The sequence below is a fragment of the Martes martes genome, assembly GCF_963455335.1.
Source record: "Martes martes genome assembly, chromosome: 7".
Taxonomy (NCBI): Eukaryota; Metazoa; Chordata; class Mammalia; order Carnivora; family Mustelidae; genus Martes; species Martes martes.
Window position 1 is genome coordinate 101,269,493 of NC_137894.1, and position 26,530 is coordinate 101,296,022.

The 26,530-nt window shown below is 39.1% G+C and overlaps 1 protein-coding gene across 1 annotated transcript in view; it reads right to left on the reverse strand.

Moving 5' to 3' along the window:
* DLGAP5 (DLG associated protein 5) overlaps positions 1-4,970 on the reverse strand; it is a 40,507-nt gene extending 35,537 nt beyond the window's left edge. The window contains exons 1-2 of the mRNA XM_080808658.1: positions 4,798-4,970; positions 3,186-3,424 (exon numbers count right to left, since the gene is read on the reverse strand). Coding sequence (XP_080664784.1) covers positions 3,186-3,423 — 238 coding nt within the window. The 5' untranslated portion in view covers position 3,424; positions 4,798-4,970. The remainder of the gene's footprint in view (positions 1-3,185; positions 3,425-4,797) is intronic.
* Between the last annotated feature and the right edge of the window lie 21,560 nt (positions 4,971-26,530).

A 26,530-nucleotide genomic window follows, 5' to 3' on the forward strand; every position in this document is an offset into this window, starting at 1 on the left:
CTACTTGTCTGTTTCTTCAGCTCAACTTGGGTTTCCACCTACATACTGTTTGTTTTAACTGGTTTGGGAAGGAGAAGAGGCTATGTGCAAGACAATCTTAGGCAGTGTGAATAAGTAAGAATTTCTGCCCTTGAAGGGCTCACAGCAACCTGGAGAAATGAACAGCTTCAGTCTGGTTTAGTATGAAACAAATAGGAGAATGCACACAATAGAGAATGAGAAAAAACCTCCCTATGGGAAGACCAGGAAAGGCTCCTCAGAAAAGAGAATACCTGAAAAAGGTTCTGAAGAATGATTCTGTTTGCCTACTGGGTAGGGGTTAAAAATAATTCATGAAAATAATACCCCAAGTAAGTAAATTTACTAAAAAATAAGCATGTATTTAAAATAGGTAGATTTTTTTATGCCATGTAAATTACACCTCAATAACGTTGTTTAAAAAAAAAAAAGCCAGAACAGAACATGCAAAAGCACAGATGCCGAAATGGTTAAGCAACAAAACCTCTGGATTCTCAACTTCTTCTCTAAATGTTCCCTTCATCTCTTGATCTGACTGAAACCTGGCTCTCCCTGAAGACAGTCTCCTCTCTGTCTGACAGTCTCCAGCTGTCCTGAAGACAGCTGTCCCCTCACACAGTTGACTGTTTTTTTCCTTTCACACCAGTGCTATCACTGGACCTAAAGAGGGGAGGTGTCCTCATCACTGCTTCCCAGTGATTTCTTCCTTGTCACTAAAAGATCCCACCTTTACATTTCGTGTCATCAGATCCCACTATCCAGTACCCCAGCTTGTCTTCTATAGGCCCTCCAAGTTTCCTCTTGTCCCTTGAAGGCTCTAGCTCCCTCTCACTCTCTCTGTCACTATCATAGTACAAATCTTGATGACCCCTCCAATACCCGGGCTTCTCAATTCTTAGGCTTTCTTTCCTCCGGTGATCACCCGATGGTCACATCCCTGCCAGTATTTCAATCTTTCTGATGCTGTAAAAGATAACACTTACACACACCACACTGGAGCAGACAGAGAGATTTGCTTATGATCAAACACAAGCAGCCAGAGAGGATCTCTGACCAACCCATGTCCTTCCAGAAACGTCACTATTTTGTCACACCTGTATTCATTTATAACACAATTGGTACCTTACTTCTCATGCTATGGTCCTATTGAAAAAAGCTAGTCAGTTGTCCCACAGAATGTCATGCACTGTATATTTGTTTGTATGCTTTCTCATGTTTTTTACTCATTCCTCTAGCCTTCATTTTTTTTTTAAAGATTTTATTTATTTATTTGACAGATGGAGATCACAAGTAGGCAGCGAAGGAAGGAAGATAGAAAGGGAGGAAATAGGCTCCCCACTGAGCAGAGAGCCTGATGTGGGGCTCCATCCCAGGACCCTGGGATCATGACCTGAGCCAAAGGCAGAGGCTTTAACCCACTGAGCCACCCAGGCACCTCCCTTCATGTTTTCTACAAACTGGAAATTATATCTAAGGTTTTGATTAGACTCAAGTTTAACTTTTGGGGCAAGACTATGTCCTGAGTGGTGCTGCTGAAAACCTTGGAGTCATCCTGCTCTTCTTTCTTTATCAACCCTACATCCAATCCATTACGAAATCTTATTGGTCCAACCTCCTAAGTCTATCCAGATTGCAACCACCTATTTTTAATGCCATCATTTTGATCAGCCATCATCAACTAAATTATTGTAATAGTCTCCTACTTGGGTTTTCCTAAGGCCATGCTTGCTACCTTATAATCTATTCACAACACAGCAGCCAAAGTGATGCTTCTAATACATAAATCAAATTTACATAAACACCTATTAATCTTTTAATAGCTTCTCATTTCATTCAGACTAAAAGCCAAAGGCCTTATGATGTCCCCTGAGGGCTCCACAGGTGTGGGAGCTACCCCTTATTTATTCTACTCTAGCCATGCTTGCCTACTTGTTTTCTCTGGAACACACCAGGCTCACTCCCACTTCTAGTCCTTAGCAAACAGAAAACAAACCAGATATTTTAATAGCATACTGAAAGGGTTAGACTTTGATTTGAGATTTTGGTCAAGGAATAGAGCATTTGAGGGGGCAAGAGAAGAGGCAAGGAGATGACTTAGGAGTCATAACATCTCTGGTTCCCAGACAAATAATGTCTCGTTCCTCCTTGAAAAGTCATCCTCTATCATTCTATGACCCCATTTTCATTTTCTCCCAAATTCTAAGAGATGTTGTTCTTCAACTACCAGCCCATTTCCTTGACCTTCAAACATGCATGGATCACCTCATCTCAAAAACAAAATCCTTTAACACTTTTACCCAATTCTTTTCTCTCATGTTCCTTTAGAATCACAAACATGATAAATCCAGAAGAAATCTTTTAGCCCAACACTCTCATTTACAGAACTGATTAAGTTTGAATATGTAGGGAGTCTTGCAAGTGCCATATATTACAATGGTCCTAGAAATAATAAAATTGAAGTAGTGAACAGTTAAACAACTTAGCATCCCATTTCATTCTCTATAAAACTTCTAAAAAAGACTATCTCTGTCATTTACTCAGCACTTATCCCCGCTTTATTTCACTGCAATCCAGCTCCTAATGCCTGCTATATAAAGCAACTAAATAGGGGTCCAGTGACTCCTGTTGGCAAAATTCCTTTTTGTCTATAGCATCCCTTGCCTTTTAAGACACTCTACTTTTATTATTTTTATCTTTTGCTGAGGTCATTCCTTTCTTTTTTAATTGTTTTTTTCCTTCCTAATGACTCCAAGTGCTTTTAGAAAATCGCAAGGGCAAATTCTTTGCTCTTCTGAGGAACCTTCCCATCGATAAGGTATCCTTATTTCATGGATTCTTCAATCAGTTCTATTTTTAATGGCCCTTATCAATTTCTCTTGTCAATAGTCATCTTACCACCCTCCAAAAGTAAGAACTTTAGGATTCCTATTAAACAATATAGATAATACAGTGTTATAATTCTCTATAGGTGAAGGGCTTTAGCCTAGCCAGGGACTTGCACAGCCTTTACCTTGAACAAAGATCATTTAGTTGTAGAAAATACCAAGTTACCCAGAATGATGTTTCAAAACTCCATGCTTCTGTTCAGGATTTTCTTAAACTCAGGTATTAAACCAAATTTTATTCACTCTTCAAAGCATTTAAAGTTACAATGGACCTTTACTTACTTGGCTTGACACTGGCCTTTTCTGGAACAAGCTTTTGACATGTCTCATCTAATTCAAGAAGAATTCTACTTTCCAAGGTTGGAATGTTGACATCTTTCAAACCAAAGTGTCTATTTCGTTCATATTCCTTATGCCTGTTTTCTTTTTGAGACAGTGATTTCCTATGAGCAATTCTGGTTCTAATCATGTCGATACTTAAATCCTTTCTGTGTCGACTGGCAAAATGTGATGAAGACATCCTATCAGAGGAAAAAAGAGACCAACTTCCATGGATTTTTATCATTTAAAAAATTGAGATTTCAATCCAACTTCCGTCCTATCTCAGAGTCTTTGAAAATAAAAACATTAAAATACACACAGAGACACACACAGACACACACAAAAGGAATAAGTAGGTAACACTAAAGAGAGGGAAGGAGATTATCAAAAGATAAAACATATTGCTTATTTAATTCTAAATAGGAACTTGCTTGACAGATGCAGGGAAGCCCAGGAAGTTATGGTCCAGAATATAAACAGGAGGCATTAGGAAGTTAAAAAAAAAATTATAAGCACACTATACTCTTCAACAAGAATAACTAAGAAAGTCTGCCAGAAAACTCCAGATAAAAGAAAAATCTGCAAAAGAAATGCAACAAATTAAAATGTTACATGATTTAAAGCAATCAACAGAGTCTAAAAATAGGAATGCATATGACCTGGATGCCAGTAAGATTCTTCTTCAAGAGCCATGGGGAAGTGACAAGGGACAGTGGTTTTGTTTTCTTTTGTTTTTTTAAAGTAAACTCTACACCCAACCTGGGTGTAGAACTCCCTACAGGGAGATGAAGAGTCCCACATTCTACCAACTGGGCCAGTAGGCACCCAAGGACTGTGCTTTTCAAGAATTCTCCTCTACTACTTGACTTGTCACCTCCTGCCAAGTATGAATTTACGACATATGAAAGAAAAAATAAAACTTATGATTAGTTATTTTAAAATACAGCATAGCATTCATTATACACCGCAGAGAAAGGAAGGAGAGGGAGAAAGAGAACGCACACTAAGGGGACATTTAATAATCATTTAAACCCTAAAAGATAGTATTACCGCCATTATACAGATGAGGTAAATTAACTGCTCCCGTTAGCACAGCTAAAGGGTGGTGGAGCTGGCATCCCAGGTCAGGCAGCCTGGCTTTTCGGATACATCTAAGCTCTGTTCTTTGACTTCCTGGAGTTTCTTCGAGCTTGAAAATCTAGAAATACCTTAGTCTTGCTTGCCTAGAAGTTCTCAGCCGGGGTGTTCTCAGTTTTCACAGGATCTGAGAAGAGCTACTGGAATTTAAGGTTGGGGCCAACAGTACTTAGCAGTACCTACTAAATACTGTCCCGCCCCAAAGGCTAATTACGCCCCGGTGGCGAAACGCCGACTACTACCACACAGGTCAGGGCAACAAATATTTACTCTCCTGGAGGGCTGCGTCATCAACTACAGGGAGGACTTGTAACACGGTCCTAGAGGAGACTCCCCTGAGCTGCGCGTCTAGCCCACCGTCTCGGTCCTCCAAGACTTCCAGACCTTCTACAAAGTGGGTCCGCTCCCTCCCGCCAGCTCCCCAGCACCCACTTACCTGAGAGCTTCTGGAGTAAAACCTCAACTGAACTAAAAGTAAAGGAACCTTTGGGTCTGAAAGACACTGACGCCTCAGAAGCAGGAACAGAGGTCCGTAATCCAGAGCTCCGCAAAATTCAAACTTCCCGCACCGAGCCTCTGATTGGAGGGGTTTTAACCAACACTTCCGGGGAAATGCCCGCCTCTTCCCTTCGAAGAGGCTTGCGATTGGTTTGCTCCTGGCGATATTTGAATTGATTGAAAGATGAACGGACGGTTCAAAGGATGGGTGTGAGTGGAATGAATGGGCGGGTCTGCTTTTGATGAGAGGCGGAGCAATGGGGTTTCTGGGCCTGGGCCCACGTAACTGCCGTAGGAGTCACCCATACTCCCAGGATCCCCAGTGTCCGAGGAGGGACCTTGGCTTCCGGAGGAGGAGGAGCTTAGAGTTTGCAGGGCTTTTTAATTCCCTATTTAGTTCCAAAAATCGGAGTTTATCGGACTGTTTTCCTCAACGTTTCAAAGGAAGGACTTAAGCCATCAAATTTCTCATTTTATTGTATAGTGTCAACTTTTCAAGGGTGCCAGTTTTTGTTTTGTTTTTAAGTATGCGCCACGCCCAGGGGACCCCAACTTGGGGCTTGAGCCCCGGACCCTGAGACCCAAGACTTGTGCTGAGATAAAGAATTGGATGCTTAAGGACTGAGGCACCCAGGCACCCCGCCAGTCTTTTTTCCCCCCTCCATTTTTTTTTAATTGAAGTAAAATTCAAATAGAGTGAAAAACAAGTTTTTTTTTTAGTGTATATTTGATGAATTTTACTAAATAAAAGCTGTGTAACCACCACCCAAGAGTTCCTTCAAGCCCCTTTCCAATCGCCCACCTTTTACACAACCACTCCTCTGATGTCTATCATAAAAATAAAGGTGGTAGGTTTTCTTTCACATCCTCCTTCTTTATCTCATGTTTTGAGATCCATCCCTATTGTGAGTGAATCAACATTTAGTTGTTTTGATTATCAAAAAGAATTCCATTGTATGTAACTGACCCTTTAACAATATGGGTTTGAACTGCATGGGTCCATTTGTTTGTTGTTTTTTTAAAATATAAATACAGTACTGTAAATATTATCTCTTCCTTATAATTTTCTAACATTTTCTCTAGCTTACTTTCTTGTAAGAATACAGTGTATAATACCTATACAAAATATGTTAATAAGATGTTTATGTTATTGGTAAGTTCCTATCAATTAGTAAAGTTCTGGGAGAATCAGAAGTTATACTCTGATTTTCTGCTGTGAGGGGGTTCGTACCCCTAACCCCCTGTAGTTTAAGGATCAGCTGTACTTTGCTTACCCATTCACCTACCGATGGACAGTTAGCTCGTTCCAGTTTTTGGTTATTATTAATGAAGTTGCTATAAACATTCTTGTACAAGTCTTTTTTTTTTAATATTTTATTTATTTATTTGACAGACAGAGATCACAAGTAGGCAGAGAGGCAGGCAGAGAGAGAGAGAGGAGGAAGCAGGCTCCCTGCGGGGCAGAGAGCGGGATGCCGGGACTCGACCCCAGGACCCTGAGATCATGACCTGAGTCGAAGGCAGAGGCTTAACCCACTGAGCCACCCAGGCGCCCGTCTTGTACACGTCTTTTTGCGGGCATGTTTTATTTCTCTTGGGGAAATATAGGTGTGGAATTTCTGGGTCGTTAGGTAAGCTTAATTTTGTAAGAAATTGGCAAGAAGTTTTCCAAAATGGTCAGACCATTTTACCCTCCCACTTGTGATATATAAGAGCCCCAGTTGTTAAATATGCTTGCTAACATTTGGAATCATCACTCTAATTTTAACTCCTCTAATGGAGGGTAGTGTAAGAAAGGGAGGCAGGGACAATGTTCCCCCGCCTCCCTCACCACCAAGAGGAAACTACCCTTAAAAAGGGATTGGGTGACAGGAGCATGGAGAGTTAATCATATTTAAACAGCCTCCCAACATTCTCATAAAAACCTCTAGACTTAGAAACTCCAGTGACAACCCTTTTGGGTCCTCTCCCTCTTACGGAGCTTTTTTTTTTTTTTTTTTTTTTAATATATTGGACAGAGAGAGAGATCACAAGTAGGCAGAAAGTCAGGCAGAGAGAAGGGGAAGCAGGCTCCCTGCTGAGGAGAGAGCCCATTGTGGGCTCGATCCCAGGACCCCAAGACCATGATCTGAGACGAAGGCAGAGGGTTAACCCACTGAGCCACCCAGGTGCCCCCCTCTTGGGGAGCTTTGTACTATCACTCAATAAACTTTGCTTTGCGGCCCACTTCTCTGTTTGATCTACCTCTTCATTCCTCAAAGCAACATGACCAAGAGCCATGGGCACTAAAGGAAAAGAAATCCTGAAATACCTCTCGTAGGTGTGAAATGGTATTGAGTTTTAATTTTGTAGTTCCCCAATGTCAAATGATGGTGACCATCTTTTCATGTACTTATTAACTATTTTTATATCTTGTGAAATATTTCTTCAGTTCTTTGGCCTGTTTTTAAAATTGGGGGTTATCTTTTTAAATTTGGTTGTCTTTAAAGTATTCATTTGTAGTAGTTCTATCTCTTCTGAGTGCAAATCCTTTGTCATATATATATGTATTTTGAATATATTTTTCCAGGCTGTTGATTGACTTTTTTAAAATGATAAACTTTTAGGATGATTTCAGATTAACAGAAAAATTATAAAAATGATAGAGTTCCTGTAAGTCCCACATCCATTTTCCCATTACAGTTTCTCAGAACTTTCCTTGTTTTTGGTAAACTTGACAGTTTTGAGGAGTCCTAATCAGATATTTTGTAGAATGCCCCTCAGTTGGAATATGTCTAATGTTTCCCCCATGATTAAGCTGGGGTTATGGGTTTTTGGAAGGAAGACCATAGAGGTGAAGCATCATCCCCATTATATCACATTGAGTATGTAATATCAACATGACTTATCACTGGTAATGTTAAGCTTGACCACTTTTTTGAGGTAGTGTTTGTCAGAATTCTCTACTGAAAAATTACTAATTTTCCCCCTTTCCAGACTGTTCCCTTTGGAAGGAAATAACTATGGACAGCCTACTCTTAAGGAATAGGAGGTCATGTCCCATCTTCTGAAGGACAAACATTTTAAACATAAGCTATTTGGAATGGTTTGCATGGGAGATTTGTCTCTTCTTTGTTAGTTATTTGTTTAATCACTTCTATCAGGACCCACGGATATTTATATCTAAGATTCATTTATTTATTTTAGAGAGAGAGAGAGCATAGTGGGAGGGGAAGCTTAAGGAATCTTAAGCTGGCTCCATACCCAGCACAGAGCCCTACACGGGGCTTGATCTCACTACCTTGAGATCATGACCTGAACTGAAACCAAGAGTCAAACGCTTAACTGACTGTGCCACCTTGGCACTGCAAGGATATTATTTTATACTTTGGGTCATACTCTAACACTACTCTATTTTTTTGCTCAAATTTTTCTAACTTTGGCCATTGGTAGCTTTTTCAGTTTGTTTCTCTGTCACTTTAATATATCTTCATGATCGAAGGACTTCTTTTTTGGTTGCTTTTTATTTTTTATTTTTTGTTTATTTTAGTAATTCCTTACTTTCTGACTCTGCAGGATGCTCCGGGCATACCTTGCATTTTCACTGCCACACTACTAGGTCCAGTCATTTCTCTAAGGAGCCTTGGTTCCTTTTATTGGAGAATGGTACTAGAAACCAAGTTCTGGATATGAGATGGGCTTCTTGCTACTGGATAGTCTCTCAGGTGACAGAAGGAAGAAATATACCTGTTTCTATAATAAGGCATGTATATTTGTATCTATAAATATTTCTATACATAACCACCTGTATCTATATTAAATTAATCATGAATTCATGCTGATGTCTCCAATTGTAATCCACTACCACATAGATCATTCTAGTTTTCTCCCCTTGCTTATCTGTAACCTCCCACTCTAAGAACAGAAAACTTGGAAAACCAACTCTATTGGTTGCCTTTTCATTTTATTCATAGCATCATTGGTAGATAAAATGTTTTCAGTTTGATGGGTCTAATTTATCAATGTTTTCTTTTATCTTAGTGCTTTGTTTATTTAAGAAATACTTGCCTACCACAAGGTCATGAAGTTATTCTCCTGTTTTCTTCTAGAAATTTAGTAGTTTGAGCTCTTATATTTAGGTCTGTGATCCATCTCAAATTAATTTGTGTGTGGTATCTCTAATCTTTTCTCACTGATCTCAAAGGTCCAGCACTACATATAAATGAAATCTGTAAGTATGGCCATTCAGATGATTTTTCTTAGTTAACTAAAACTGTAGTACTTTAGTGTATTAAGAAATATAAAACAGGGGCACTTGGGTGGCTCAGTGGGTTAAAGCCTCTGCCTTCAGCTCAGGTCATGATCCCAGGGTACTGGGATCGAGCCCCACACCGGGCTCTCTGCTTAGCGGGGAGCCTGCTTCACCCTTTCTCTGCCTGCCTCTCTGCCTACTTGTGATCTCTGTCTGTCAAATAAATAAATAAAATCTTTATATATATATATATATATATATATATAAAACAAAGCATGGGATATGGGAAGGACACAACATTGCATGTTTAATCCATTTAGCAACAAAGATGAGATTGGCAACTTTGGTGAGAATAATCTCAATTGAATAATGGTGGCAGAAACCATAGTGGAATGAACTAAAGCTTCACTAGGAATTACTGAAACACAGGCAGAGAGTGTAAGTAAGAATTAATGTTTTATTGATGGAAAGGACTTTGAGGACTAATGACTTGTATTAGATCCCACAGCTATTTAAGTGGCAGATCCACTACTCGAACCAAGGTATTTTTATCTTCCTAGCTGAAAATTTGGCTTGTTTCAATGTTAATTTGAGAATGAAAAAGCACATGGGCTTTGGAGTCAAATAGATGCAGTTTAAAATTGCGTCTTTAGGGGCACCTTGGTGGCGCAGTCAGTTAAGCCTCTGACTCCTGGTTTCATTATCAGGTTGTGATCTCAGGGTCTTGAGATCAAGCCCTGCATCAGACTCTGGGCTCAGCATGGAGCCTGCCTAAGATTCTCTCTCTTTCTACCTCTGCCCCTCCCCCCACCCCGCCCCTACTGGCTTGTGCAGGCACACTCTCTTTCCTTCTCAGATAAATAAATATATATATTTTGCAAATTGCAGCTTCACATTGGGAAAATTCCCCAACTCTCCATGTCCTTATCTACCTCTTAGGAACGTTGGGAAGACTAAATAAAATAATTAGTTGCAGTTCTGTTTCCTACCAAGATGCTGACCAAGTAAAATTGCTGCCTCCTTCTTCCAAGATCAACCTCAAAGGAGCTACAGAGGGGGAAGAATGCCAAGTTACCTAGTAAACACCCAAATACCAAGGAAAGAGGAAATTCTGGGGCAATGTGGCTGTTCTGAACTGGTGTTTATGGGAAGATGGATATGGCTTGGGGCAAGAGGCAGTGGAGAGTAAAACAGGAAATTGTAAATAATTGGCTTTCATGTCTCTGCTACCATTCTCTTGGGACAACTGTGCCTGTTCCTATATAGCAGCAGCTGAGAGTCCAGGAGGTATAGAGAGGAATATAAAAATAGGTGTTTGGGGGCGCCTGAGTGGCTCAGTTGATTAAGCGTCTGCCTTCAGCTCAGGTCATGATCTCAGGGTCTGGCATCAAGTCCTGCATTGTACTACCTGCTCAGCAGGGAGTCTGCTTCTCCCTCTCCTCTGTCTGCCACTCCCCCTGCTTGTGCTCTCTTTCTCTCAAATAAATAAATTAAAAAAAGAAAGATTTTGAAAATGAACAAACACATTAGTAATGTTTGTTGTTTAAAAACTGCTAAGACCAGAAGAAAGAGAACATACATTCACAATAACCTAGAAAGTCTCTAGATAATATCAAGATAAGGAAGGTGAGAGTAAAGAGAAAGCAAGGGATAAGAGGGTGTACTCAAATTCTCATCTGATAAGGGGCTTTTACATATAGTACTTTTTTAAAAGTAGGAAATAGAAAATGTGGGAGAAACTGAAATTACAGACTAAGATGATAGAAAATTTTATAAATTTATCAACAAGTACAGGAAGTGTAAGTGGAATAAATCTCTAATCAGAAGATATATTGGATTTTAAAAATCCAGGTATGTGCTATTTATAAGACATATGCCCAAAGCACAGGCATGAAGTGAAAAATAAAGGGATGGTATAAATTATGGCAGGCAAATACTAGCCAAAAAGAAAGCTGATACATTGTTAGGGATGAAGAGAGTCACAGTGTCATGATGAAAGTTTCTATTCATTAAGGTAGAGTAATTTGAAACATGTATACATCTGATAAAATAGACTCAGAATGGATGAAGCAAAAATGTATAGAACTACAGAAAAAAACCAGTAAGTCCACTTGATGGTCTGTGATTCAGCACACCTCTTTCATTACTGATAGACCAAACAGACAGAATATTAGCAAGGATATACGAAGAGTCTGATCAAAACAATTCACAAACTTGACCAGAAGAACAAGGACCAATCAGAGAATCCATCTTTCTCAAGCACACGTGGAACAGCTACAAATGATCACATAGCAGACCATGAAGAAACGTCAACAAACTTCAATGAATAGATTCCAATGAAGTTTGATATTAAGACCAAAATGATAAATTAAGAAATTCCTGATAAATAAGCAAACAAAAAAATCTTTAATAAATGAATAAATTAAAAAAAAGAAATTCCTGTTAAAAAACTTTTGCTTTAAAAAGAACTTTTGAGGAGGGCACCTGGGTGGCTCAGTGGTTTAAAGCCTCTGCCTTCAGCTCAGGTCATGATCCCAGGGTCCTGAGATTGAGCCCTGCATTGAGATCTCTGCTCAGTGGGGAGCCTGCTTCACCCTCTCTCTCTGCCTACTTGTGATCTCTGTCTGTCAAATAAATAAAATCTTAAAAAAATAATTAAAAAAATAAAAATAACTTATGAGGGAGATTTTGAAATGCCTAAAACCAAATGGTAATTTTAAAAATGCAATGAAAACTTGTGGGAGAAAGCAACATTGATGCTTTGAGGGAAATTTTGAGACTTAAATGCTTAAATTAGAAAAGAAGAAAAAATCTCAATATTAATAAGCTATGTTTTCCTCTTAAGAAATCAGAAATAAAACAATAAAGCCAAAGAAAATAGAAAGAAATAGAGGCACCTGGCTAGCTCAGTCGGAAAAGCATGCAACTCTTGATCTCAGTGATGAGTTCGAGACTCACATTGGGTGCAGAGATTAATTAAAAAATGAAATAAAAAAAAAAGAATATAGAAAGAAATAGTTAAAGAAAAATAAGAAAACAGTGAAATAGAAAGCAAAGATACATTAAGAAAATCAACACTGTTAAAAAAAATCAACACAGTTAAAACTTGAATCTTTATAAAAATTATAATAGAGGGGCGCCTGGGTGGCTCAGTGGGTTAAAGCCTCTGCCTTCAGCTCGGGTCATGATCCCAGGGTCCTGGGATCCAGCCTCGCATCAGGCTCTCTGCTCAGCAGGGAGCCTGCTTCTCTCGCTGCCTCTGCCTGCCTCTCTGCCTGCTTGTGTGTACTCTTTCTCTCTCTCTCTGGCAAATAAATAAAATCTTAAAAAAAAAATAACATAGTCTGTATACACTATTTTCCCAAAATTACTAATTATGTCCTGATATAGGATCTTTGGGAGATATATGGGTTGGATTTTTTTAGAGATTTATTTAATTTATTTTGAGAGAGAACAGGGATGGGGGATGGACAAAGGGAGAGGGAGAGAATCTCTAGCAGTCTCTCTGCTGAGCATGGAGCCCATCAGGAGGCTCAGTCTCATGACCCTGAGACCATGACCTGAGCTGAAATCAAGAGTCAGTTGCTTAACTGCCTGAGCCACCCAGGAGCCCCAGGAGATATATGTTTTCTAAGAGTTGATTGTCTGGGGGTAATTTTTCCTCTTAACAAATTCATAAATCACGCCAGTAGTTTCAATAAATAAGATAGGGATAGAAGGAAATAGAGTGTCTAGAACAAAAGGAGTTGGTGGATTTCTATGCAATTTTATTTATCTATGTTATATTTAAGCATTTCTGGGTGAAACTACATAATGAAATTGGCAAAGATAGCATAGCTCTTTTAGTTGAGATTTTTACCATCAGAGGGACACCATCTTTCCGAAAGAAATATATTTAATAAGTACAAGTCTGCAAATCTTTGTCTGTTCTATAGACTTTAACTGTGAAACATTTATGATACATTCTAACTCAAAATAATGATGACCTAAAATCAGAATGATAACTCTGTATTAAAAATTAATGAATCAGCAGTTCTTATAATTGTAGCAACCCTGAAATAAAAAACTGTCAAGAAAAAGGCTGTGGAAAAGAGGTCACAGTATCATTTAAAATATATCAAAATTCCATTATTATGTATTTTAGGGCAAATGAAGACACATATGTAGAAGAAAGAATGCTGTAACTGGTGATGTTCTTCTATGTGGCAGGGAAATTATGCCCAAATCACATTTATAACAATGAATTCAAGGGTGTAGATTTTTACATAGCTGTGACACAGTAAGTTAATATAATCCTTCTGTTTATTTATTTATTTATTTATTTTTAAGGTTTTATTTATTTGACAGAGAGACACAGCAAGAGACCGAACACCAGCAGGGGGAGTGGGAGAGAGAGAAACAGGCTTTCCACTCAGCAGGGACCCTGATGCAGGGCTGGATCCCAGGACCCTGAGACCATGACCTGAGCCTAAGGCAGACCCTTAATGACTAAGCCAGCCAGGCGCCCTTATAATCCTTTTAGAAAGCACTTGGGCAGAACGTGTTGAGAGCCATAAAAACTTCAGAGCCTTTTGACCCAAAATGTAATACCTGATGATTTGTCATAAAATCATATGCTTGAAGAGGTTCACCAGTTTCCAGACAATGAAAAACTGGAAGCAATTTAAATGTCAACCCTGGGAGAATGGTTTGGTAAACAGTCTAATCTGTTTGATGGCATATTATGCAATCCCTAAAAACATTAACAGCGAAAGCCAAGTTACAGCATAGAAAAATGCATATAACATAGTGTTAGTGGGAAATGAAATGGACAATGATTGTTCACTGTTGAAAAAAGTGAACAGGAATATAGCAAAATTATAATAGCCACGTTACAGAGGAGCTAGAGAAAACTTTTTTCTTTCCTCTTTTCCTCAAAATGTCCAATGGCAAGGCGCCATTACTTTACAATGACACACGTGTTAAATTCTTCTCACAAAGTCAATCTTAAGAGAGATCACAGCGACTGTAAATTTTAGACATGGTCAATGGTTATTTGGAGGCTTGGCGATGTTAAGATCTCAATGTGTTGATACAGTTTGGGGAGTGGGACATTTTGCTCCTTCTACTCCAATTGCAAAGCCATTTTTAATACTCTGAAGGAATATTAATTGAATGGTAAAGAGTAGCAATGTAGGGGTGCTGACAACACAGACTCCATTTTTGTCCCTCCATCTTGTTCATGCCCTGAAATGACCTCCCTCAGGGCTATGTGTTCCAGGCCCCCTGAGGTTAATGTCAGCCCCAACTGCAATGCCCGAAGCCTTGTTCTCTGACCCTCCCTAAACTGGTGCACAGAAGGCACTGCTTTAGATAACGAGTAGAGATCTTCAATTCTCAGATGGTGCCACTTTAGAGAACTACCCTGTGACCTCACCACCACGCCCTGGGGATTAAGGTCAGGACTGGGCAGAGAATAGGGCAGAGGAGAGCTGAGTGGTGCTTGGGTCATTTGTCTACTGGATTTCCCTCCTGTCTGTGAGTTTCCCTGGATGAAAGTTTCTAAATAGTATGGAGCGCCTTGCATCATTTTTCCGTCTCAAAGTACTTTCTCAGTTTGGCGGATACACCACCTTCTAACAGGGAAGATGGCAGGGGAAGGAGTTCAATGACCTACAATTAACCAAATTGTAGTATTAATTTGTATTTATTTATTTACCTTTAAAAAATCTGTTATAGAAGCCACCAAATACAGATAAATGGTTACCTAACTTTTAAATCTTTTTGTAGAATTTAGTTCTACATTCATTGAGCCGTAAGAACAATTTAAGCACTGGGGACATCATAAATGAGTAAGATACAGTTCTTGCCCTCAAATCGTTCTTCCAACGGTGACCTTATAAATAAATACCTTGTATCAAATCCAGAGGAGCTATGGAGATTCCATGCAGCACTAATCACCTTTTTTAGCTAAGCAATCACTTAATCAGCTAACCAGCAACTGCTTAGTGAAGGCCTGCTATTAATGACTAACTAAAATTAGTGAGATTTTAGTTACTTTATTATTTAGTTATTATTTTAGTGTATACTAGTAACCTCTGAACATTGTGCTATTTTCAGTCTTTTAAATCATAGTAGTTCTTTTATATTATATTATTATTATTTATTTAAGTAGCCTTCACACTCAGCTCAGAGCCCGAAGTGGGGCCCAAACTCACGACCCTGAGATCATGACCTGAGCTGAGATCAAAAGTCCGATGCTCAACTGACTGAGCCACCCAAGGGCCCCTAGTAATTCTTTAATATTTTATAGTAAACATTTTTCTTTAATGAATACTATCTCAATTAGATACTGGTGAACTGTCCTCCATAAAAATCTCAAAACCGTTTTTCCAAGAAGAGGATTCTGCTGCTACTGTGAGCAATAGCTTTATCAATGAGGCCTTTAAAAAAAAAAAAAAAAAGGATATGGGAAAGTACTGTTAAAATAACAAAAAGATTTTTTAAAAAGCAGAATCCAAAACTATATAGTTTTAATCCAGTTTTGGAAAGTAAAATATCTATAATTATAGTGGCAGGCACTGTTTTGAAAGAGTTTTACCCATTTAGTCCTCACAAGAACCTTAGGAGGTAGCTAGGGTTAGGAAACTGAGCTACAGACAGGTAAGTGATGCGCCTAAAATTTACCTGCCCCGGTAAGAGAGAAAGTGGACAAAGGGAAAAGGAAATGTCAGAATTCCAATAATTCTTAGATCTAGAGAGTATAAATAAGAGGTAGTCTTGTTTCCTATTTTTGATTACATATTTTCCTAATTTTTCTACAATGAACCTAAATTGTTTGATAATCATAAAATTGTTTAAAAATAAAATATTCAAATTTTATGGTCAATAAAATTGCTCGGTAAAGTAGCAAATGGAGTGCTGTAAGCCAAGGCATTGCAATCATTTCAATGAGCATGCAAAGAGCGTTTTTGTTTTTAAGAGAGTGAGCAAACATGAGAGTGGGGGCACATGGTGGGGGGAGGGGCAGCGGGAAGAGAGAGAGAAGAGAAAATCTTAAGCAGGCTCCAAGCCCAGTGCAGGGCCTGTTTCAGGCTCCATCTCATGACCCTGAGATCATGACTTGAGCCAAAACCAAGAGTCGGTCACTAAACTGTCGGAGCCAAGTGCCCTGCAAAGAACATTTGTATTGACTCTGATGACATTTTCTTATGGTTTAAGTGGGGACATGAAATGATGTCAGAATGTTCCCTACAGTGACTGTAAAAATCCTTTGGCTTGCATTTTGAGTCTATTACCTGGTGCACACATACTATATACAATGTAACTTTTTACAAAACTTCTTCAGGATAAATCTAATCGAATTCTGACCTAAAGAAACAGAGCATTGCAGACTCAGCGGGACTGCTACCAGCTGGTTTTTGACTCTAAGTCCCCTTGAAAGCCACACTGCTGAGCCATGTTAAAGGGATAGCACTTCTTCATGCCTTGATTACTTGACTGCAGATTTGAATCCACACCTCTGACCTCAATGTTTATGCTCTTTCTAGAATACCAGACTGCCTCTCAAAATGATCTTACCAGTGTTTCCTTTTGGTTTCTTGTATTCTGAAAACAAAAGATGTTCATGCAATATTGAAGCAAATGTCAGAGTATACCTCAGAAAACCTGCTGATTAAAATGATTTACCAATGTTTCATAATTAGCCAAGGACAGAACTGAAACATGAATGTGGGTATACTTTTCCCCCATTAAGTCATCACGAGTTACACACATGCCTGATCTCTGAGGCCCTATCCGCACAGATGGAAGTAGATAGGAGGGCTGCCCACAGTCTGGCAAAACTCTTCAATGATGACTCAGGCACTTCTAATCATTTCTGTCCCAAAGAACCTAAAGTGTATCTTACTTGTAATGGCATCTAATTTCAGGAAGAGCTTTGAAAAACTTCATATTTCCTTTATGCTCTTAGGGACATACTTGGGAGAAGTAAGAGATAATGCTCCTAGTTAACAAAGATGAGGGAATCCCTGCAAAGGGGAGAAAACAGGGCTGATTGGGAGTCCTGAGATTAAATTTAAGGTGACCGAGCCCGCCCTGCAGCAGAAGAGAAAAACTGGAATCCAAGAAAATTGAGTTCCTTTAGTGTGGCAGAGCATTTATGGATACAAAAAAGAAGGGATTAGTGTGGGGTCTCCTGATTGGATGGGGGCCACCAAATGTAGGGCAAACCTAGGTCTGGAGCTACTCCATTCTAACACGATGGAGTGGAGGCCAGCAGCACAGAAGGAGAAAGAATTTGCCCAAGGCAGAACAAAAGGAGATAGAAGTTTATTGAAAATACCTTAAGGAAGCAGCAGGCAGGATAGCAAAGTTGACACTGTCAAGAGGTGGGGGGGGGGGAGGTGAGAAGGTATGGGAACCTATGGAATTTTCCTTTTTTGGTACCTGTGTCTGGTGTAAGTAGCCCATTGGTCAGCTAGGACTGACCCCCTAATGGGCCTGTTTGGATTCAGCCCAGTGGTCACTTCGGGGGCGTGGTAGGGGGTGGGGGGCTGGGGGGGCATGGCTTCTACTTTATTCAGGCCTCCATTGTTCAAGTTCTTTGCCTAAAAGAGGCCTCTACAAAAAGGAGAAAGAAAGAACTAAGGATAATGGTGAACCTGTGAAATCTGCTTTTGTTAGTTATTGTCAAGGGCTTGGTGATGAGAAAACGTATTCTCTAAAAGCATACATACACCTGAGCTGTCCAAAGTGGTTGCCACCAACCACACGTGGCTACTGAGCGCCTGAAAGGTACCTACAGTGACTAAGGACAAAATTTTTTACCTTTACTTAATCTCCAGTAGTTTAAATTTGATTCAGTTGTTGGGATGCTTTTAGGTATATTTGTAACAACCTGGGTAGGTGGATATACTTTGCAACTGTAGATTTTATGGCCTCTAAATACAGATCAAGCTTTCCCATGAAAATCTAAGTCCAAATTGAGATCCGCTCTACTGGATTTGGGATCCATGGTACAAAAAAAGTAAAATATCTAATATAATATTTCTTTATATTCTGTGTTGAAATATTTCAGGTAAATTATGGATATATGGAGTTAAAACCCATTACTAAAATGAATTTCACCTGTTTCTTTTTTAATGTGGCTATTAGAAAACTTTAAATCACCTGTGTGGCTTGCATTACCTCTCTGTTGGGAAATGTTGTCATCGTTATGAGAAACATTGCCATTTGAAATATCAGTGACAATGGAATGTCTCATTCCTACTCAGAAGATCTGAGCCCTGTGGGTTACTTTAATACAGGGAAACAGAATCCATTTCTAACCAAGAGCTTCAGATAAGAGGTTCTTCAACTGCAGTTTCCAAGGAAACAGGTAATCAGAGCAGAATATTCCTAGGAGAACTTCTAAAATGTTTCCAATGGAAGGCCAAGGCCATGTAAACAATGTTTCTCCTCTGGCTATACAGACCCTGTCCTTTGGAATGATTACTGACTTTTCTTTTCTTCCCCGCCCCCCCCCCCCCCCCATCAGTGATATCCGTTGTTCTGCTCTGTTCCTGTTGCCTCCAGACCAAAAACTGCAGAGAAACCTCAGTGGCTAAACTGCTCCTCCTTCATGACATCGCCATTTCAGAGCCGATCCCCACTCGTTCCACGCCCTCTTCAGAATCCTTCAGCACAGGCTCCAACTTTGAGGTAAGTTCCTTCCCAGTCTCTGATGCCCAGACATCCAGGGTCCCGGAGAGGCCTTACGCTCTCTCTCTTGCAGCAGCAGGTAAGTAACCCCAACTTTAACTACGAGTGCGTTCCTGGTGGTCTTCATCTGATGGACTTCATCTAGGGACATCTGAAAATGACGTCTTGAAATCTTGAAATTGGATTACCAAAAAGGAGCAAGAGGAATTATTCATTGATTCCAGAAAAATTTGAAATATAAAGAGTGGAAAGCAGTTGTAGAGTCTAACCAACCTGGGTTCTCGGCCTGGAGCTACTCAATTTCTATTTTCAGACTTCATTAAACACCAAAACATCAAAACATCTATTTCAGGAGCACCTGGGGGGCTCAGTCGGTTAAGCGTCTGCCTTCAGCTCATGTCATGATCCCAGGGTCCAGGGATTGAGTCCTGCATTGGGCTCTCTGTTTAGTGGAGAGTCTGCTTCTCCCTCTGCCTCTCCCTCCCCCCTGCTCATGCTCTCTCTCTTGCTCTCTCAAATAAATAAATGATCTTTTAAAAAAAATCTATTTCATAAGGTGTTAAGAATTTAAGGAAATACCCTAGTTAAATTGCAGCTGGCACAGTGAACACTTCAAAATGGTAATTACCATTAGCTGCCCACAAAGGGGAAAGTTAGCAGGAGGACAGAATTCTGTGGGCATTTCTGTGTTCTCTGGACCAGCCCGGTTTCTGGCAAAGCAGTAAATGGGGGGTGGGGGGTGAATGGAACTTAATTCATTAATTAATCAATTTTCCTGAACAGTTAAAGCTAAAGGAAAGTAAAAGGAGTTCTAAATTTTCCTTTGGAATCAAAAGATGAAGGAATTGCAGATAAAAGATTCTCCTTTTCAGAAATTTGTTCTGCTTTTGCGTGTTTTATTTTTATTTTTTAAAGATTCATTTATTTGAGACAGAATGAGAGAGAGAGAGAGAGAGAGAGAGAGAGAGCGTGCACCAGCAGGGGGAAGGGACAGAGGGAGTGGGAAAGAGAATCCTCAGGCAGATGCCTCAGTGAGCATGGAGCCTGATGCAGGTTTCACTCATAGGATCCGGTATTAGGACCTGAGCCGAAATCAAGAGTTGGATGTTTGACCAACTGAGCTACCCAGGTGCCCCTGTTTTCCTATGTTTTAAAGATGCTTTTATTTTATATGCCTAATAAACTTTTAATGTTTAGTGGCTCCAGAGTCCCTGTAAACCAGCCTTGGATTAACAAACTACCACAACGAGAATAGGATAGTAGTGAAAAGAGAGTGGGCTTCGGCCTCAAAGAGACATGGGTTTATATTCCAGTCCTGCCACTTTTTTAATCCGTACGTTCAAGGCTACATATGGCCTCAGTCAAGAGATTTACTTCTTCCTCAGCTTCCCTTTGATAACAATACTTTCCTCATGGAATTTTAAGATAGATTAAAGTACCTGACAAATATAATAACAATATCCTTGGATCTACCAACAGAAACTATGTGCATATCTGATTAAAATATTGAGAAATGAAGAGCAAAGAGATAGTGCTATCAAAAGTTAGTGAAAATGGGGGAGCCTGGGTGGCTCAGTGGGTTAAAGCCTCTGCCTTCGGCTCTGGTCATGGTCTCAGGGTCCTGGGATGGAGCCCCACATCGGGCTCTCTGCTCAGCAGGGAGCCTGCTTCCCTCTCTCTCTCTCTCTGCCTGCCTCTCTGCCTACTTGTGATCTCTGTCTGTCAAATAAATAAATAAAATCTAAAAAAAAATATTAGTGAAAATGGCAAAATTTACTGTTAATTGGTGACAACTATAAACTGGTAGAGCTTTCTAGAAAACAAGCATTGAAGCTGTTTCCCAATCAGTCTCACTTGTGGTAAAGTGGGTAAGATTTTCCCCAATCCACATCACTGTAAGCTTTGGAGCAGCATCTCCCCCCAACCCCCTAAGTCCATTTTGAAATTTAAAGAAAGTCAAACTCATTTAGATGTCTTTTCTCCTCCACCTATGGCTGCTTTCTTTCACCAGTCATTAAAGGCTATTGATTCTTCCCTCAGAACTGGTCTATAGAAAACATAGCAGAAATGCAAAAAATGTTGATTGACATTTTTATTATGCAGATGTTCCATATAAAGTGACAAGAATTCATTTTTTATGCTGCTGTGAACTCATTTCAAAGTGATTGAAAACCCTTCTCAAATTTTCTGTAGAATTTAAGCACACACCTGCAAAATTATCTGTGAAAATATATAAATACAGAGTTGACAGATTGCAATTATTTAAAAGTCACACACATATTTTGACAAATCCTGGGTGGAACTGTGCAATGTGGTGAGATTGGGTGAAGCTTTCTTGTATTTTAATTCCTACCGTATTGTATTAATAGTTTTTGTACAATAAATTGTAGCTTAAAAATTCCTGCAAATAGTTCAATCTAATTATATGTCCCTAAAGATCTAATTTAATGTTAAAATCTTCAGTTATTTAAAAAAAACACATCTAAAAAACCCCACATCTTTCTTTAAAAGAAAATGCTTGCTGAATAATGTATTATATTTTATATATGTTATATATTACAAATTAATCATTCTCTTATTAGCTAAGCTATTTTTAATTTCCCTATTATACATAGTCTTTCAATTAACACCTTTTAAAATGTCAAGTGTTGTTCAAGCTTTTCTTTTATATCTCAACATTTTTTTCTTTATTTGCCTAGTCTTTACAATGGGAGAAAGAGCAACATAATTTTTAAAAACTATTTTTAAAAACTGAAGGAAGTAAAAATACCTGTTAAAGCAAAATATATACATTTACATCACCATCTGTCATTTCCCACTAGTGGCACTTCTTTCTTTCTTTTTTTTTTTTTTATTTGTCAGAGAGAGAGAGAGGGAGAGAGAGCGAGCGAGCCCAGGCAGACAGAGCGGCAGGCAGAGGCAGAGGGAGAAGCAGGCTCCCCGCCGAGCAAGGAGCCCGGTGTGGGACTCGATCCCAGGATGCTGGGATCATGACCTGAGCCGAAGGCAGCCGCTTAACCAACTGAGCCACCCAGGCATCCCCGTTCTTTTTATTTTTTTAAGATTTTATTCATTTTGTGGGGGGAAGGGGCAGAGGGACAGAATCTCAAGCAGACTCCTAGCTGACCGTGGAGCCTGACACAGAGCTCAGCCCAGGGCTCAATGAGGGGCTTGATCTCCCAACTCTGAGACCATGACCTGAGCTGAAACCAAGAGTCAGAGGTAAGCCTCTGGCCAACTGAGCCACCTAGGTGGGCCCCACTGCTACCTCCTTCTGAGTGCGATCCCTTTCAGTGTGAAAGGGATCTTTAAAAAAAAAAAAAAAAAAGATTTATTTATTTATTTATTTGAGAAAGTGAGAGAGAGAGAGTGCAGGGGAGGGGGAGGGACAGAGGAAGAAGAAGAGAGAGAATCTTCAGCAGACTCCCTCCTGAGCACAGAGTCCTGCATGGGGCTCAATCCTGACCCCAGTTGAACTCAAGAGTTGGACTCGCTTAACCGACTCAGCCACCCAGGCGACCCAGTTTCTGATTATTTCTTAGGAGAGAATCCCAGATGGGGGGGATTACTAAGTAACAAGGGCTTCAAGAATTTGGAAATTACAGAAACATTAAAGGAAATTGTTTGTGACAAGATAAAAAAATTCAAATACTGTCTATGTAAAGCGAGAAACATTTGTACAAAAGAAGACAAAGTCAAAAGGAAAAGCAATGGAGTGGCAAAATGTTTGTAATTAATACGTTAGGTGGAAGTTTGTGATCTGAAAGGGAACTGATGGTAAATTTCTCTGGACAATAACTAGCATTCCTTGGGTAAGTAAATATTTTTTAAAAATGAGAGCTAGGAATAAAGGAATTTGCCCAGTTCCTGAAGAAATTTGTACTCTGATGCCTGTGCTAAGTCCAAGTTCTTAGTGACTCAGTATATACTTTCTCATATTCAGGACCGATGTGTATGTGTTATACATACACATGAGGTTTCATGACTAAATATATAATGTAATTTATATTGATTGAGAGTATAGATAGGAACTGTGGTTTAATTTAACAGTGCTGGAATAGATTATTAGAAATAGTTTTACTGGATGATTTTTTTGTGACTCTGATAATGAAATGTTTGGATGATTTCTTCTTTTGAGAGGCTGTGTACTCATTAATACTGTTTTGTTCTCTTGTTAATTTTTATTAGTGTTTTTCCTTTCAGTTGTTTCCCAAGTGTTTCTTTTTGAGTAAACTATCTGTGCATCCGTATAAAAACAAGATTTGTTTTATAGTGTGGATTACTTTTAGCAGGTGTTTATAATATGAGAAGGAATTAACTAGCGAATTTTTAAAATAAAGGCCTAGTGTCCATAGGCAAATTTTAATGTGTGAGCTCTTTATTAAATACATCATAAATATTAATGAAACAGTGTGTTTAAAATAGCTTCATGTCTTTATTTTTAATTAATCTGGGTTTTTTTTTGTTAGAAAAGAATTGCATGCACATAATAAAGAAGTTAGAATAAAAAAGCTTAAAATGAAAAAAAGTCTCCCTCCTCTCCCCAACTCTACCCTCTCCACCAGAGTCCCTAATTCATTTCCCAGGAATCACTCTTGTTAATAGTTTCTGCTTTTAGTTTATCATATTTCATGTCTTATCAAATCTACATAGGATCTATCGATATTCTGTTATGAAAGATTAATTTGTCATGAACCAACTACCCTTCTACCTCTGGATTTTATTGCTTATATTTTCATATTTCTAAATGTTTTCTAGTGGTTGCCTTATTTACTTATTTACTTTAATAACACATTTAAATGTTTAATTCTGGATTTCTCAAGTTTAATGTGGCTTGGAGACCTGTAATGAAAAATGAGAATATTAGCCATCTTTCTACTTCTATCTACCTCCTAATTTTTCTTAGCTATATTAATGTGCCTGAGTAATATTGTATACTATTAATTAATATTTTCTCTTTTCCATTTCTCCATTCAAGCAAGTAAAGGGCTCTGCATTCTATCCCTTCAGGGGAGACTTTGGACAGGAAGGAAAGCAGAATTAACGTGTAAAATTTTTCCTGGCTTTTGTTTTCCGTAAGCCTAACCTCACTGGGTTGCATTGGAGTTGGAGAAAGGGAGTGTGATGCCTTACGGAAGCAAGAGGTGGGGAGAGGCTTCTCCTGGAGATTTCATGAGGGTGGTGGTGAGAAGCTGTGTGAGACTCAAACTTTGCCGCATGGTGGAGCCCTGGGGAGGGGGGCAAGCTCAGAAGAGAGCCCTTTCAGGTATCTGGGAAAGGAAGCACAACACTGGCACAGGGTTCCCAACCTCAGCTAGGACTCCCATATCACATGTGGGACCCCAAAGGAGCAGAGACCTGCTGCAGTGGAAACGACCATTTGTTGAGGCTCTCAGTGACCTGAGCACAGACTACTGATAACTGGAGGCCCCTCTTCTCTCTGATGTTTTGGTAACTGTGTGCTTTGGGACCCGGGGAGGGCAGAGAAATCCCAAGAATGTTTGTGTTTATGTTTCCCATCAAGCAGGTCTTGGAAGGGAGGCAGAGGGATAAAGGGACTATTCCCCAGAGGCAGACATTTAAATTGAAGGGTAGAAGATAAAGTGATATTTCTTACATACTTGAATTTGTTGGCTGAGGTTTATATCCCGCCACATAATTTTTAAATTGCCAAGGTTTATGACCTCCACATGCTACTCTGTAATAGAAATCTCCTGCATTTTGGGCGTTGTTTGATACCCCAAAGTGAAGTATGATATTATGATTACATAAGTATTATTTACTATAAAGCAAATATTATGATTGGACTAATTTAGAAAGAAACCAAATCCTATGACATTAAAAATTTGTTGCTTAAGTGTGCCTGGGTAACCCAGTTGGTTAAGCATCTGCCTTTGGCTCCAGTTATGATTTCCGAGTCTGGGGATCAGGCTCCTTGCTCAGCAGAGAATCTGCTGCTCCCTCTGCCTCTGCCCCCTCACTCTTGCTTGCTTTCTCTCTCTCAAGTAAATAAATAAATCTTTTAAAAATTTCGCTGCTTAAATCTTTCCTTTGTTTTTTCCCGATTCTATTTAGTGGTCACCATTATTGTATAACCTGATGACTTGGGTTCCTATTTCTGTGCTGAAGGACTTCCTGTAGTAATTTTTTTCAGGTAGGGAGTATGAATGGTAAATGTTTTATTCCCAGATGTCTTTATTTTGTCCTCTTGCTTAATTAGCAATAAGGCTAAGTTTAAAAAAAAAAAAACACAAACTCCCTTTGGACCTCTGAAGTCATTACTCTACTTTCTTCTATATTCTTACTTTTTATCCACTTGCTCTAACAGATTAAGGGAAGTGAATTGAAGTCTGTATCTTCTAGTGTTTCTATCTTTTCCTTGTATCTTCTATAGTTTTTTGCATTATGACTATTGATGCTATGTTATTTGTTGCATAGATTTTATATTTTCCTTGTGAATTCTGCCTTTAATATTTTCTTTCCTGCCTTTAGTATTATAAAGTATCTTGTTTAATGCTTTTTTGGCACAAATTCTTTTTTTTTTTAAGATTTTTTTTGTCAGAGAGAGAAAGAGAGGGAGATCACAAGCAGGGGGAGCAGCCAGTAGAGGAAGAAGCAGGTGCCCTACTGAGCAAGGAGCCCGTAGCAGGACTTGATCCTAGGACCCTGGGATCATGACCAGAGCTGAAGGCAGATGCTTAACCAACTGAGTCACCCGGGTGCTCTGGCACAAATTCTTAAGTTACTACAAGTCTGGCTTTGATTTTTCTCTCAGGTCCCAATAGTTTCACCAGGAAGCATCTTGAATAAACGACACTGAGAGTTGTTCTACAGCCAACTTTTCTCTTTGAATTTGCTGATACTGACCCTGGATCTTGTCTGAGGCTTTTTTGAAAGAACGTGGTTGGCCTTTGGTATCCTGAGATGCAATTTCTTCTTTATTGATTTTTTCAGGAATTTCAAACCCATTTGCTTTCTATTTTCTAAGTAGTTCTCAAAATTTCTGGTATACTGATGATACTACTCTAATTGCTTTCTACTGAACAGGTTTTATGCTTTTAAAATGATCTGTCTTTGGAATTTCAGTGGGATATGGGAGGGGGCAGGAGGAATCATGTGTCACAGTCTATACTTTGGTCTGAAATCTTTCCTGTAACAGAATCTTAATCTCCACATTTACTGGAATAAAACATTTTTTAGTGCCCATCCATTTTCTTCTTCCCTCTCTTATTCTTCAACCTTCATTTGCATGCTGAAATTATTTAATCATTTAATTTATCATCTGTACACTTTTCCTTAATATTTATTAAAAATTTCAGTGCTGGAATTCTCTCCGCCCCCCCCATCCTGAATATTTAAAACACTAGAAAGACTTATTTGAATGATGGATATCTAGCAAGCATTCAAAAATTTCAGCATACATTTTAAGATGTTAATGTTAGGTAGCCATGATAGAATGGTATAATTTCAAAGGGAATTATAGAAACTTGTAGTCAGAATATAGTACAATAATAAAAAAAAAATCACTAAGTTCAAGGGTTTGAATAAATTACTTGCATGTAATTTTATTCTTTTTTAAAAAAAATATTTTATTTATTTATTTGAGAGAGAGACAGTGAGAGAGAGCATGAGCAAGGAGAAGGTCAGAGAGAGAAGCAGACTCCCCGCGGAGCTGGGAGACCGATGCGGGACTCGATTCCGGGACTCCAGGATCATGACCTGAGCTGAAGGTAGTCACTCAACCAACTGAGCCATCCAG